This window comes from Chrysochloris asiatica, unplaced genomic scaffold (genome assembly GCF_000296735.1).
Source record: "Chrysochloris asiatica unplaced genomic scaffold, ChrAsi1.0 scaffold00032, whole genome shotgun sequence".
NCBI classification, from domain to species: domain Eukaryota; kingdom Metazoa; phylum Chordata; class Mammalia; order Afrosoricida; family Chrysochloridae; genus Chrysochloris; species Chrysochloris asiatica.
In genome coordinates, this window is record NW_006408550.1 from 9681236 (window position 1) to 9695395 (window position 14160).

General features: G+C 36.2%; 1 protein-coding gene across 9 annotated transcripts in view; it reads left to right on the top strand.

Annotated features, from left to right (window-relative positions):
• FOXP2 (forkhead box P2) overlaps positions 1-14160 on the top strand; it is a 407577-nt gene that overhangs the window by 370559 nt on the left and 22858 nt on the right. For all 9 annotated transcript variants that reach the window (XM_006859297.1, XM_006859304.1, XM_006859305.1 and 6 more), the window contains one exon: positions 52-215. In XM_006859297.1, the coding sequence (XP_006859359.1) occupies positions 52-215 (164 nt within the window). The remainder of the gene's footprint in view (positions 1-51; positions 216-14160) is intronic.

Below are 14160 nucleotides of genomic sequence, written 5' to 3' on the forward strand. Positions count from 1 at the left end.
ATGACTTAGGGCATTTCAAAAGTTGGTTTACCTTCCTTTTCATCTCACTAGGCTGCCTTGGCAGAGAGCAGTTTACCTTTGCTAAGTAACCCAGGACTGATCAATAATGCCTCCAGTGGCCTACTGCAGGCCGTCCATGAAGACCTCAATGGTTCTCTGGATCACATCGACAGCAATGGGAACAGCAGTCCGGGCTGTTCGCCTCAGCCGCACATGTAAGTGTGGTTAATAGGGCCCATAAAGAGGAGAACCTACGTGTATTCATATGTTTCTAAGATGTGATATCCTTCTGAAGTTTTTAATGATGTTCAAGTAAAAACTACAAGTTACAAGTTAAGTGGAGTTAAATTGCACCATGTTCTTGATATGAAAAAGTGTATCAAATCAAGTTTAATAGTCTTTTAGATTCTCTCAAATGTCCTGTAATTACTGTACTAGCAGTCTCCTGTACAAATTCCACTGATACGCTTTTAGGCATAAAGTTGTGGCTTAGATGAGTCTAGATCTTATGGGTCATTATCCCAGTTTGGTTTGTATGGTGCAATGAGAATATTTATGATGGAATAAGTTGTCGTAATCTTTACTACTATTAAGGTCTCTAAGCCATTTATGAACTGTAGTCAAGATATTGCCCGTTTTTATAAACCGTAAAATGCAAAGTTTAACTGTTATCCACAGTTTACATAGAAGCTAGTAAAGTGTAACTTTTTGCCTGTCTTATAAATCAGTGTAATTACATATTCAACTTTAATTACTGGTGCGTCTGTATTGGCAAGGTTTATATGTTATATTTTATGCAAGACTACGACTCCTATTAATATTTAGCAGCTAACTATATCATTAATTACTCTAAAATCTTTCCCCTACCATCTTTTTAATGGAGCTGAGAGAGTAGAAGTATTAAAAATTGATGTATTGTGGATTTCAGAAATGTGTATGACTCTTTAAAAAATGCCTGGCCTTATACAGTAGTGTCAAACATATCAGTTTCTTGTTTACTAAAAAGTGTTCACCGTGGTAGAACTCCAGAATTCAGGGGGGAGAGAATTCGAATCTGAATATGTGTATATGCGCTTTGGTTATTAGGATGAATTGTAATTCCTGTTTGCACTTCACAGACTTATATTTCATGTATTTGTAATTTCAAATTACTGAGGTCAGAATAGCCCTTTCCTGCATTTTTATCTTTTCTTCTCTTATTTTTTGCATTAAAGATCTAGTCAAAGACCTGGAAATAGAGATTCGGGCTTTCTATGTATCCATTTCCATTTGACCTTTCTCAGGATGTATTATTTTTGTTGACTTTTTAAACATTTTATTCTATTTGACATATTAATGTCTTTAAGATCATGTGCCTAATTGCTTTATAGCATTTTTACTCCAATCACCTTTGTGAAAAACACACTGCACACATTAATGTTGTTTTATCAGGTTCCAAACCATTACTTTTTCAAAATAGAAAAATGTGTCTTTTGGAAGTGTCTTTAGATGTATTAAATAATACAAAAGAAGTAATAAAACTCGAAGTAGAAAGAACATGAATATATGCTCTTGAGAGAAGCAGTGCTATAAAACAAGGAAAGTGAGCAATCAGACAAAAGTTTTTATATCCCGCTTTATCCTATCATCCGTGCAGTGGGTAGCTTGAGGCCTTTTACTTTTAGCGGTTCTCCTGAGTATGCTAATGCACACTCTCTGTATAAAATACTAAAACAATAAAACTTTAAAGAGCAAACAAGAGTTAGATCCTGTTTCCCCCCTCCCCCCCTTTTTTAAAAGACCTATTTCAGAGAAATGGGAGTTATTCATAATAAAAGTGTTTTATTCTTAAATTCATAAGCTGCTGGTGTAACGCCCTCTGCTAACATGCAGTAGATTGTGGTTGTTGTAGACCACATACTGAGAATATGCAAAGAGCTATTTTTTAATGTAATTGTCCAGTACTAAGATATTGAAATAAAGATTTAGAGATTCAATAAAATAATTTATTACGCATGATATTTTAGAATCTGAAATAATCATTATACTAAACCATGACTCTTTCAGGTTACTAGTATTTTTTTCATTTGGCAATTGCTATTTGAGAAATTTCAATTTATTGTTAATTTAGTTGCAGTGTAATTGTGAAATATCACAGACAAATAAGAGTATATGTCAAACAATACATAAAAAGTGTTTATCTGTTGCCCAATGTACTACCGCTATGGGTTTATAAAATTAATATGTTCATAGTCAGTTTTTCATTGTACATTGTTTATTTGTATGAATCAGTGCACTGAAAAATGCCTGACTTTGCTTATAGGAAAAGTTTCCTTGATTAGCTGGAAGCAGATTTTAGCAAAAAAAAAACCCCAAAAAACTAGAGCACACCAAATCTTGTCTTATTAAATTATATAAATGATGAACACATTTTTAATTTTATTACAAAATATTAAAATATTCTTTCAATCTGTTTCCTCTATCATTTACTTTTTGTTTGTCAAATACTATTGATGGGTTGTCACTATAGTATTCTCTAGCCTCCTCTTTATAGAGTTTTAAGATGCTTGTATTTAAAGACTCTTGAAGAATTTTGTGTACATTAAAAAGGAAAAAAAAATCTCTCGATTTTTTGAGAGCTAAATCTCTCAATCAAAATTTTGTTGCATAAAAATTAATGCATTTCAAAGTTCTTTGAAAATTAAACAGAATGGGAAAAGTTTTTAAAACTTTTAAGTAGCGTACTTGTGTGTCCCTCAAATGAAGTCATGAGTGTAGAAGTCCTGTTTTAGAAAGGAACAGGTTGTTGTGAGAATGCAGTTAATGAGACTGTAAATACGAGGCATTAGAGCCGGCTGGTTAAGTATATGGACTTTTGAGCCAGACTGACAGGGCTCTAATCCCAGAGGCAGACATAATAGCCCAGTGGGATTGAGCAAGCGACTTGTATTTCTTTCCTCAGCTTTCTCAGCTGAGAATGAGGTAAACAATAATAATCCCAACCCCACAGAATTCTTATGCAAATGAAATGAATGCTTGGAAAATGAACATTGCTCCTTGTCTCCCTTATAATACTTTGTAATTATATTGGTTCTTGATACCTCATCTTTGCTTTAAATGAAACTATAAATAATACAAAAATATATATTGATATCCCATTGTAATACATTTTTTCTAGGAATTTCATAAGTTAGTGGTTAGTTTCCTTAATTTCTCTCATGTTTTCTTCCCATGTTGTTGTTGTTCTTAAATACCCTAGAGTCTATTCTGACTCATAACATATCTGTATAGGATTCCCAAGGAGCTTGAAACACTGATCTTGCAATTCAAACCTATCTTGCAGTCCAGAGCATTAACCTGCAGTGGTATACCAGGACTCCTTTTCATATCCTCATAAAATTCAAGAAGTAGGTTAGGTCCATTTAAAAAAATGAAGCATTCTGTCATACAAATTTTTGATAGGGAGCACATTAGTCTGTTAGTGAGATCAGGGAGTTTTGACATAAGAGAATGTTACCTGAGATTGTAGGTGATTCAAACAGGGAAAACCATACCCATTACGATTCCAGACCTCGGGATATGAGCCTAGAAAGCATTGAGTATGAGGTTTGACAGAATTTGAAAATATGCTAAGGAAAACAGACTGTTAGGTGATTTTTAATATCAGTTGTGCTTGCCTTAATGTGATTTTGGCATGATCAGAACTGTAGCTTATGAAGAATCATCTGAACATGTATTGAATGGGATGACAAAGAAGATTGGTGTCAAAGCTAGGGTATTCTCCTGGAGTTGGCTATCAGAAGAACTTGACTTATGTTTGAGGCTGGAAGTGGAGAGTAAGGAATCAATACAAGAAGTGCTAGGGGAAGAAATACTAGCATGGTGCCACCCACTGAATGTAAGGGATAAGGAGGAAAATTAGGAAAAATCATAGCACCATTTTAAAGTACACAAAAAGAAGTAGTGGGCACAAGACGATAGTCTCCAAACAAAAAGACCGTAAGATCAGCATTTTACCTGTGGAACCCAAAAATCTAAGTATCCAAAGATTCAGGGAGGAAAAAAAAGCTGAAACTTTGGGGTGCTTGCCTAATTATTTTATGTAATTTCAAAATAATAAAATTCTACATAGTAGAATATGGAAATGTTCCTGAGGTTGGTAGAGAAGATGTTTTGAAACCTTAGAAAGTGGAATGAAATACATGAAGGTTGGTTCTTATTGTAATTATTTTTAGAAAGACAAGACATGCCAAATCGTCATTCAGATTCCTAGATGTGACGTATTTAACATTTTCCCACCAGGCCAGCTGTTATGGCACCTGAATACAAGCTTTTTCCCAAGCATGTACATTTCGTTTTCCCTCAGACAAATGTTTGCCTTTCTGGGTTTTTTGTTGTTGTTTGTTTTTTTTTTTTTTGTTTTGGTTTTCTTCTTCTTCACCTCTTTTCCTTACCTAAATTCTGCCTTTTTAAGGAGCTCTGGTAGTGTGATGGTTATGAATAGGGCTGTGAACCTTAAGGTCAGCAGTTTGAAACTACCAGAGGGAGAAAGATGAGGCTTTCTGCTACCGTAAAGATTTACAGCCTCGGAAACCCTGTACAGGGTCGCTATGAGTCAGAACCGACTCCACGGCACATTGTTGTTGTTGTTGTGTGCCATCAAGTCGGTTCCGACCCATAGCGACCCTGTATAGGGTTTCCGAGGGTGTAAATCTTTACGGGAGTAGAAAGCCTCATCTTTCTCCCGCGGAGCAGCTGGTAGTTTCGAACCACTGACCTTAAGGTTCGCAGCCCGATTCGTAACCACTACGCTACCAGAGTTCCTAACCACCACCAAATAGACCTAGTCTTGTTTTTCCCAGAAACAGTTCCAAGTAGCTCCACTCTTTAGATATGCACTCTGCTCCATGATCCTGAAGAACTTCCTTCTTCTACCATCATTTGAAACTCGACACTGTGTATGTATGTGTGTGGGCATTCAAGTGCATGCATGCATGGTATTTATGCACAATGCCTGCTCAGTTCGTAGCTATCCCTTGCTTACTGACAAGTGCTGTAGCAAGAGATACTCATTTAGTTATATTGAAGTATATGAAGCACTGAACACATTAATAACATGCAAAATAGACATTTAGAGAAAGTTGTTATACCAGTTATGAAGACTCAGATTAGAGGTAACAGTTCATAGAAATCGTTTGAGTACAAGAGTGAAATTCAGGATTCTCTTAGAACCCTGCAGAAAGGAGAGCAAAACAGAGTTTAGGAAGAAGAATAGATAAATGTAATTTTCATTTTAGCGAGGGCGAGGGAGCTAAGACATCTTGTTTGCATATTGTTAGCGCTTACTTGGTAAATTTCATTTTTTAATGATCTTGTTGTTGTTGTTAAGTGCCTTCGAGTTGATTCTGATTCATAGCGACCCTGTATAGGGTTTCCAAGGAGCAGCTGGTGGATTTGAACTGCAGATCTTGGAGTTTGTAGTCCAGTGCTGATCCAACAGTGCTACCCCAGGAGTCTTGTTAGTATATATTTTATAACCGTCCAAATGTATCATTTCATTGGTGATTATCCTCCCAGATCTTATTGAATTTTATTTATCTTGTTTAAGGCAAATAGAAAATTATGTTGCATTGAGATGAATGCAGTATAATTCAGGTGAAAGCCGTGGGACTTTTAGCAAAAAGTACGAAAGTTAAAAGCCAGGTAGAATTAATTAAGAATCTATATATTGTTTTGCAGAACTTGTTTTACTCTTTTTGGTCAGATTTCTTAAATCTCTATATTCTATTGCTGCTGAAAGAGTTCTAGAACCATCCCTGGTTTTAACTTGCTTCAATAGTCTGAGCTGACTATCATATTTTATAATACGCTTCCCTTAGATACCCAGTGCCAATATTCTCCTACGCTTGATTTTCAGACCTCTTAGAATTCTACGGAATTACTTTAGGCTTCTATTTTGTGTTGATATTTACCTGTGAAACACTACTATAAAAGGTAGGCTGGATGCTATGTATTGTTGTTGTTCAGTGCCATCGAGTTGGTTCCAACTCATAGTGATGCTGTATGTGGTTTCTGAGGAGCAGCTCTGAGTTTAAACCACCAGTCTTGCATTCAAAGCCACCTTGAGGTCAAGTGCTTCTCCTAAGGCACCACACTGGGGCTTAAATATTTTGAATTGACTCTTTTCACCCAGGTGTTAGATTCAAGTGTATTAAAAAAGAAGAAAATATTTAGACTAGAGTTGAAAGGTGAACCTTTACTGGTGTATTCTCCATTTCTTTTCTACTTCCCAATCTGGGGCAAAAAGAATTAATGATTAATCCGAGGGATGCAAACAGTTCGCTCACTTGATGCTAACCCAAAAGGTTGGTGGTTCAAGTCAACTCAGAGGCACGTTGGAAGAAAGACTGGTGATCTACTTGCAAAAGAGGCAGCCATTGAAATTCCTATGGAGCACAGTTCTAGCCTGACCCACAGAGTCTCCAAGAGTCAATATTGTCTCATGGCAACTAGTTTACTGGTGTTGTTGTTGTTAAGTGCCATTGAGTTGATTCCGACCCATAGCAACCCTGTATAGGGTTTCCAGAGAGCAGCTGGTGAGTTTGAACCACCAACCTTGCAGTTCAAACAACTTTGTAGTCTGATGCGTTAGCCCTCAGTGCCACATCAGACCCCTAGTTTACCGGTAGTACCCAACGTCTTTCCTTCAATTCAGTCATTTCTTTTTTCATTAAGAAATTGTTTCTCCTCACTCTTAATAAGTTGGCTCTGATTTGCCTTTTTTTTTCTTTTGTAAAAATGTTAAACGATATTCCCATTTTTGTATTTTCCAGTTTTGTTTCTAGAGATCAAAGTGAATGTTCTTCCTCAACTGGTTTTGTGTTGGGGGACTTTGCACTCAAAGCATTCCATTGCCAAGCAGCTCCCCTTCGGATTCGGATTCGGATTCGGATTCGCAGTCTCCTATTGTTGGAGTTTCAGGTCATTTCTCTTGAGTAGTTTCTGAAGCCTCTTAGCCTCAGGCTCATTGCAGAACTCCACTAGCTGACTATTCTAAAACAGTCACAGACCTTTGTTTTCTCTCTCTTATTAGGCAAATGTTTGAGGAATGAAAGGTAATGACCTTTTATATACTGATGTGACACTCTAGGCTCAGTACTGTATGGTACTAGGTTGGCAATTCAAACCAACCAGCAGCTCCTTGGAAACCTTATACAGGGTCACTGTGAATCGTCACTTAACAACAACAACAACATATGTAATCAAAATATCAACATTTTCCATATAAGATTAGAAAGTACATTTGATGTATCCTTAGAAGCCAAAACTTCAGGGTAAGGAAATCAAAGACTATGAGGCATCCCTACAAAGGAGTAGCATGATGTTGCAGAATTGCAGCAGTGACCACATTAGCCTTTTTGATTAACATAGTGAAGACATATTCTGCATGCCCCCAAAGGTTCTACACTTAACAAATACAGTCACCTTCACCACTCCCTTTGCCTTATGAGAAACTCAGCTGGAAATCTCTCCATTGTTAAGCTTAGACCTCTCTTGGAAATACATCAGTACTTTGGTTCCGAAGACAGCTGAAGGAGACTTCTAGATCCCCATTTTGTAAAAAAAACAGTATTGAAAATCAAATATAAATTGGAAACTGCCATAAAGCATAATGAGAATTAAGTATGAAGGCCTTCCAAAAGTTTGTGAGAAAATGGAATTCAAAGGTAATGGAATTTTCTCACAAATTTTTCGAAGCTCCTTATATATTTTAATACAGTTCTCGCTCCTATTATCCTTGTTGTGTGAAGTGCTGTCGAGTTGGTTCCGACCCATAGCGATGATCCTGTATAGGGTTTCCGAGGAGCAGCTGGTGAGCTTGAATCACCGACCTTGCAGGTCAAACAGCTTTGCAGTCTGGCACATTAACCCACAGCACCACACCAGAACTCCCTATTATCCTTCTTGTTGTTGTTGTTAAGTGCCATCGAGTCGGGTCCGACCCATAGCGACCCTGTACAGGGTTTCCGAGGGTGTAAATCTTTACGGGAGTAGAAAGCCTCATCTTTCTCCCACGGAGCGGCTGGTAGTTTCGAACCGCTGACCTTAAGTAAGGTTCGCAGCCCGATTCGTAACCACTACGCTACCAGACCTCCTATTATCCTTAGTTGTTTTAAAATTTAAATAGCTATTTGTAAGCTTATGTAGAATTTGCAAATGCTACATATTTGATGGATGATACATGAAATAACCTCTCTCAACAAAAGCATTTGAAATTGGAGGGACTCTGCATTTTCCAAGGAAAGGAGTTGAAAGTGTCTGCCCTGGTATAGTGCTATAGGATAAGCACTGGACTGCAAGGTTGGTTTGAACCACAGAGTTGGTGGTTCAAACTCATCAGCCATGCCTTGAAATCCCTATACATGGTCTCTATGAGTTGGAACAGACTCGACAGCACTTAACAATAGCAACAACAATGAAAAGTGGGATACTCTCATTGTTTTCATTCCTGAAAACCATGGATTTGCTTTGCTGATTGTTGTTGAGTGCCATTGAGGTGGTTCCGACCCATAGCGACTCTGTATAGGGTTTCCAAAGAGTGACTGGTGAGCTTGAACCACCAACCGCTTTTCAGTCCAAATCGCTTTGCAGTCCAGCACGTTAATTCACAGCACCACATCAGAACGCTCCTTAGTTTCACTGATACTATGGTTTATTATGTTGCATTCTGAAGCTTTGGTGATAAAAGTCTTTTTTTTTTTCTTCTGTCTTACCTATGCTTTCTGATTTTTCACCTATGCTAATTCACAATATTTCAACCACCTTTAGTTTTTTTCCCCTAACATGTCTGGGCTTCTTATAATTTCAGCTCTACTGTAATTCCATTTTTATTTAATCTCTAAACTTTTTATTAACTTTGCTAGTTAGCTTTGAGATAGCTTTCCAGAGTGATTGTTCAGAACTTATGATTATGCCTGCTCTTTATCATCTCATCTTTTTTTTTAAGTGCTACAAACATGGATCAGTAACTGCTGCCCTTTTTTCACATTATTCCAGCCCCCATATGTGGCACTTACAACTCATTCTAGTTCCTGTTAATAAAAAGATCCTCCCAAAGCTACAGTGCCTTTAGCTAAGAAATGTTGTATCCCCACTGTGCCAATTGTGGAAATTTGTGGCTTCCTATAGGGTTTTGAAGGATTTTTATAGAACTATGCAGTTGATATCTGACACCCATGGTGTGAATTCCCACAATTTAGGCAAAGTGTGCCAGAAAACTTTTAGCTTACTGCTTCTGTTTTATATCTATAGACCATTGTTAGAAGACACATCTTCATTTCCACTAACATTTAGAAATTTCCTTTCTATGAGGGTCAATAAGTCATTGATCAAATTTTTAAGTATGAATATTGCTATCCTGTACTAATCTTTGCAACTTCTGCTATCATGGAAAAATGAAGATTTGCATACTTGTAGAGGAGTCCTGGTGTCGCTCTGTAAGTTAACGAGCTGGACTGCAAAATGAGTTAGAATTGCAAGGTCGGTGGTTCAAACGCACCAGCCACTACTCGGAACCGACCCATACAACAACATCATGCAGTACTCTAATTTCAGCTTTTGACAGAGGATTTGTGAAGGTAATTTACATGATAAGAAACTGTATACATTTTAATGTATATTAAAACTATATGCATGTTGACTACTATGGCAGAATTGAAAAGTTATTATTGACTCAGGAATTGTGATATACTTGATTATCTGACACCAAGAAGCAGTTTAAAACTGTAGCTCAGGGTTTTTATCTTCCCTAAGTAATTCTGTCTTTAGGACACAATTGAATAATCCATATAATTTACATAACCAACAGATGACGAAATACTGAAATACTTTAACATAAGTAGTGGAAACAAAAAAATCTTTATTTTAATCAATATAATCAGAATCTTCGAAGATTGAAAATCGTGTAACATCAAGACACATGCATACAAGGCAAGAGGAAAAAGTAATCATCAGTCACACAATGTTATCAATATTATCAGTAAATTTACATTTGCAGCATTAAATCTAAGGCCTCTTTTTTTAGACTGTCAGGGAGAGGCTTACTGTACTATATTTAGAGTCAACAATGCACATTTTTTTATAGCTGTCTCCATTCTTATTTATAGAGATAATAGAAAATGAGCCTAGTTCAGGGGGTGGGGGGGAATTAGGGCTTGAACCAGTCTTCTGGCTTGAGTCAAGGAATCATTCAAGCAGAGCAGCCAGTTTCAAAGCCTAGCTGGACCAGTGGCATAGGCCATATGTCACCAAGAGGAAGCTCAGTCTCCGAAAAGTATCTTGAGGGACACATTCAAGGATAAACAGTTAGTGGGCAATGTCTAACAGGACAGTTTGGCAGTAAAAAATAAGTAATAGTTGGCAAAATAGATGAACCACATCGGGTAGAGCTAGTCACTGTCATAGTTATAGGACTTTGTGGTCCAGAATTTCAAGAAGCGAAATGAATCCAAGTTTTTAATAATAAACTGGTTATTAGAGATAAACTGAGGCAAAAGCTCCATGTAGCCATATACCCATCCACTTATGACTAAAACTTGGTCCAAGGAATAGGGCAAATGGTTTTTGTATGAATAGTTCAATTGAGAGATGGAATAACAGCAATGATGACTTAATAGATGAATGTCAAGATTTAGACTTTCTTTTATTTCCCTGGCCAATAAAATAGAAATAGTGGGGTCTTTAGAACCATAGCTGATTGGTTTGTGGGAAGTTTTCACTTGTGAGAGATAAATGGAATGAAAAAAATTTTAACGCAATTTTGCATTTCAAGAATTCAACAGTAGGCAACTAACGGATCCTGAGATATACACATATTTGTACTCATCAATCATCTAAGTAATTACATCTGTGTTTTCACTTTATTGTAGCAGTTTGGGTCACATATGTCACTTTTATAAATTAAAATATAGTGGTAAATCTGAAAGAATTTTATGTGAATATTGTATGTGTGTTTTATCAGCACTGTAGCAAAACTATCAAAAGTCATTTGAGAATGAAGTTCTGAATTATGTAAAATCTACCTTTTAAAAATAATGTTGCATACATTTGAATAAATTTCAATATAATTCTGAAGATAAGTTCTGGAAATCTTAGAGAAATTTTGGTACACTTATATATCCATGCATACATATGCATAATTAAGAAATGATGCACCATTAACCTTAATTTACCTTTTTGTTGTATTTCTTAGACCTTCTATTGACTTTAAATGGAACTTTAGAACTCCACCTCAGGGTTAGAGCTACTAGGATGTAGGATAGGGTTCCAAATTGCACCATTAAAACTGGTGAAGCATCTTAAAAGTAACTTTTTTTTTTTTCCTCCAGTTCTCTGAAACAACATTCCTTTGTAAGCAAATGGCAGCATTTAAGCAAAACAACAAAATAGGGAGGATGATAGTGGTTATGTGCCATGGAGTCTGTTCCAACTCATAGCAACCCTGTACAGAATTTCCGAAGCTGTAAATCTTTACAGGAGCAGAAAGCCTCATCTTTCTCCCATGTAACAGCTGGTAGTTTGGAACTGCTGACCCTGATGTTAGCAACCCAATTCGCAACCACTACGCTACCAGAGCTCCTTAATAGGGAGGATACAATTTATTCAATATATTAAAGTTGCATTCTTGCATTAAGAGAGAAATTTAAAATTATTTGACTATTTATCACTAGCCAAGTAGAGAAGATATAGGAAATTTTGTAGAACACTTTTGGGTCACAACTGACTCTATGGCACTTAACAACAACAATAATATCCTGAATATATTAAATCATGCAAAGTATACATTAATAAGAAATCATTTGTTCACCTCAATTTTTTATTCTACTTTTCATAGTTGCACATTTTTGGAATAAGGAATACTTCTCTTTAGCTAAAGAGACAAGAAGGAGAATTTTTACTTCTATAGAAGTAGAATGATGTTTCTGAATCTTGCCCCAGTAGCAGCCAAACAAACAAAACTAACTCACTGTTGCTGAGCCCACTTCTGCTCATAGCAGCATTGTAGAACATAATAGAACTGCCCCCATAGTGCATCCAGGACTGTAGGTCTTGTAGATACAGCCTGCCACATCGTTCTCCCGTGGGGATGCTGGTGGGTTCCTTCAGTTAGCAGCCAAGCGCTTTAACCACTGTGCCACCAAGGCTCCTCTAGGGGCCATTGCTAGGTACAGACCTATTCAAATCAAAGCAAAAATTATTCCAATAGCAAACTGTAAATGTTTCCAAAGAGAAACCAATCTCGAAAAAGAAGAACTTGGTAAAAAGTTGAACCTTGCTAATAAAGGGCAGCTTATGATGATTTCTTAGTTGTTAAAATAAGAACTAATTTTTCATTCCTAGGTGTTTTAAATTATCCATTCCTAAATGTTTTTAGTTGTATGGTCTTGTCTTCACTTTTATATAAATAAGGGAATTGAGTACTTTTCCGCAATGCAAAAATTTGGCTTTTTGAAATCAAGATTGTCATTGCAAAAGAATAAAATATTAAGCAGAATTAAGGAAATAATATCTTCATGGCTGTTTAAGTAACTTCAGTTGTTTAATTACTCACACTAGTTTTTTAGGCCAGCCTTCATTTTGAAAATACCAGCAAACTGTTTCTTTGAAAAGTAAACTTTTCCATTTGAAACTTAAATATCACTTATTTTATTAGTTTCCATGCTAATGTAAATAAACTAAACTACTTCCTAAATTGAGTACAAAACATTACTTTACAAATTCCATATGTTTAGGAAACATGCTTTTTAAAAATTATTTTAACCTGACTTTATATAATAGAGATAACTAAACTTGTGACTTTTATAAATTGATCATCAAATATCAAATATAATTATGTCATTTTATTTTACCTATACTAAAAGGAAATGAGTGAAATTGAGTCCCCAGAATCACCGTTTCTCATGTGATTTATAATTAGTCGTCATTTCTTTACCAATTTTCCTGTGAAATGTCTTTGAGAAAAAACTTGCTATTTATATTTTCTCTTTGATATGATTACTTCTCCCAGGGAATCAGTCAATAGAAGTTAGCTGTTGTTGTTAAGTGCTACTGAGTGGATTTTGAGTTACAGCAACCCTATATAGGGTTTCTGAGGAGTGGCTGGTGGGCTTGAACTGCTGACCTTGTAGTTAGTAGTCCATACCAGGACCCCTTAATAAGTTAGCTACTCAAACACAAGCTGTAAAAAACAAAAGTTGAGCTTCATGAAATGCAGCCTTTCCATTTTAATAGATAATTCTGTACTTATTTTTATAATTCATTTTACATTTTCAAAACAGTGATCTTTACTTAGTAAACATGAAGTTTTCGCCATTGGAGCATTCTTGCTGTACTTCTTCCAAGACACATTTATTCCTTCTCTGGCAGTCCATGGTAATTTTAAGATTCTTTGCCAACACCATAATTTAAATCTTCAATTCTCTTGTCATTTTCATTCATTATCCAGATTTCACATGCACATGAGGCAGTTGAAAATATCATGACTTTGGTACCTCAGTCCTCAAAGTGACATCTTTGCTCTCTAACTTTATAAAGTGGTCCTATGTAGCAGATTTGCTTAATGTATTATGTCTTTTGATTTCTTGACTGCTGCTTGCATGAGGTAGATTGTGGACCCAAGTAAAATGAAAGCCTTGACAAATTCAGTTTTTTCTCTGTTTATCATGATGGCATCTTTTGGGATTTGTAAAGTGCTTTTTGTTATTGTTGTTAAGTGCCATTGAGTTGGTTCCAACACTTAGTGATCCTGTATAGGGTTTCCAAGGCTATAAATCTTTGCAGAAGCAGAAAACCACATCTTTCACCTGCAGAGTAGCTGGAGGTCACTAACCAATTAGGACTCTAGGGCTTAGCCTACATAGCCACAGTGCTTAGAACTAGTAATTGCCATTGTTCCTTCAAGAGCCTTGTGGGAAATATTATATAGAGACTGTAGCAAGAATAAAGTCCTTTCTTGTCTGACTATTTCCATTTAACTGGAAAGTTTTTGGTTAGTGTTTTATGAAATAATCAAACACTCTGCAATCAATGGAGAGGATTGGTTGTGGAGATAGTCTATTTTGATTTCTAAAGGTTGCTGATGAACAATTTTGTTGTTACGTGTCCTTGAGTCAATTTTTTTTT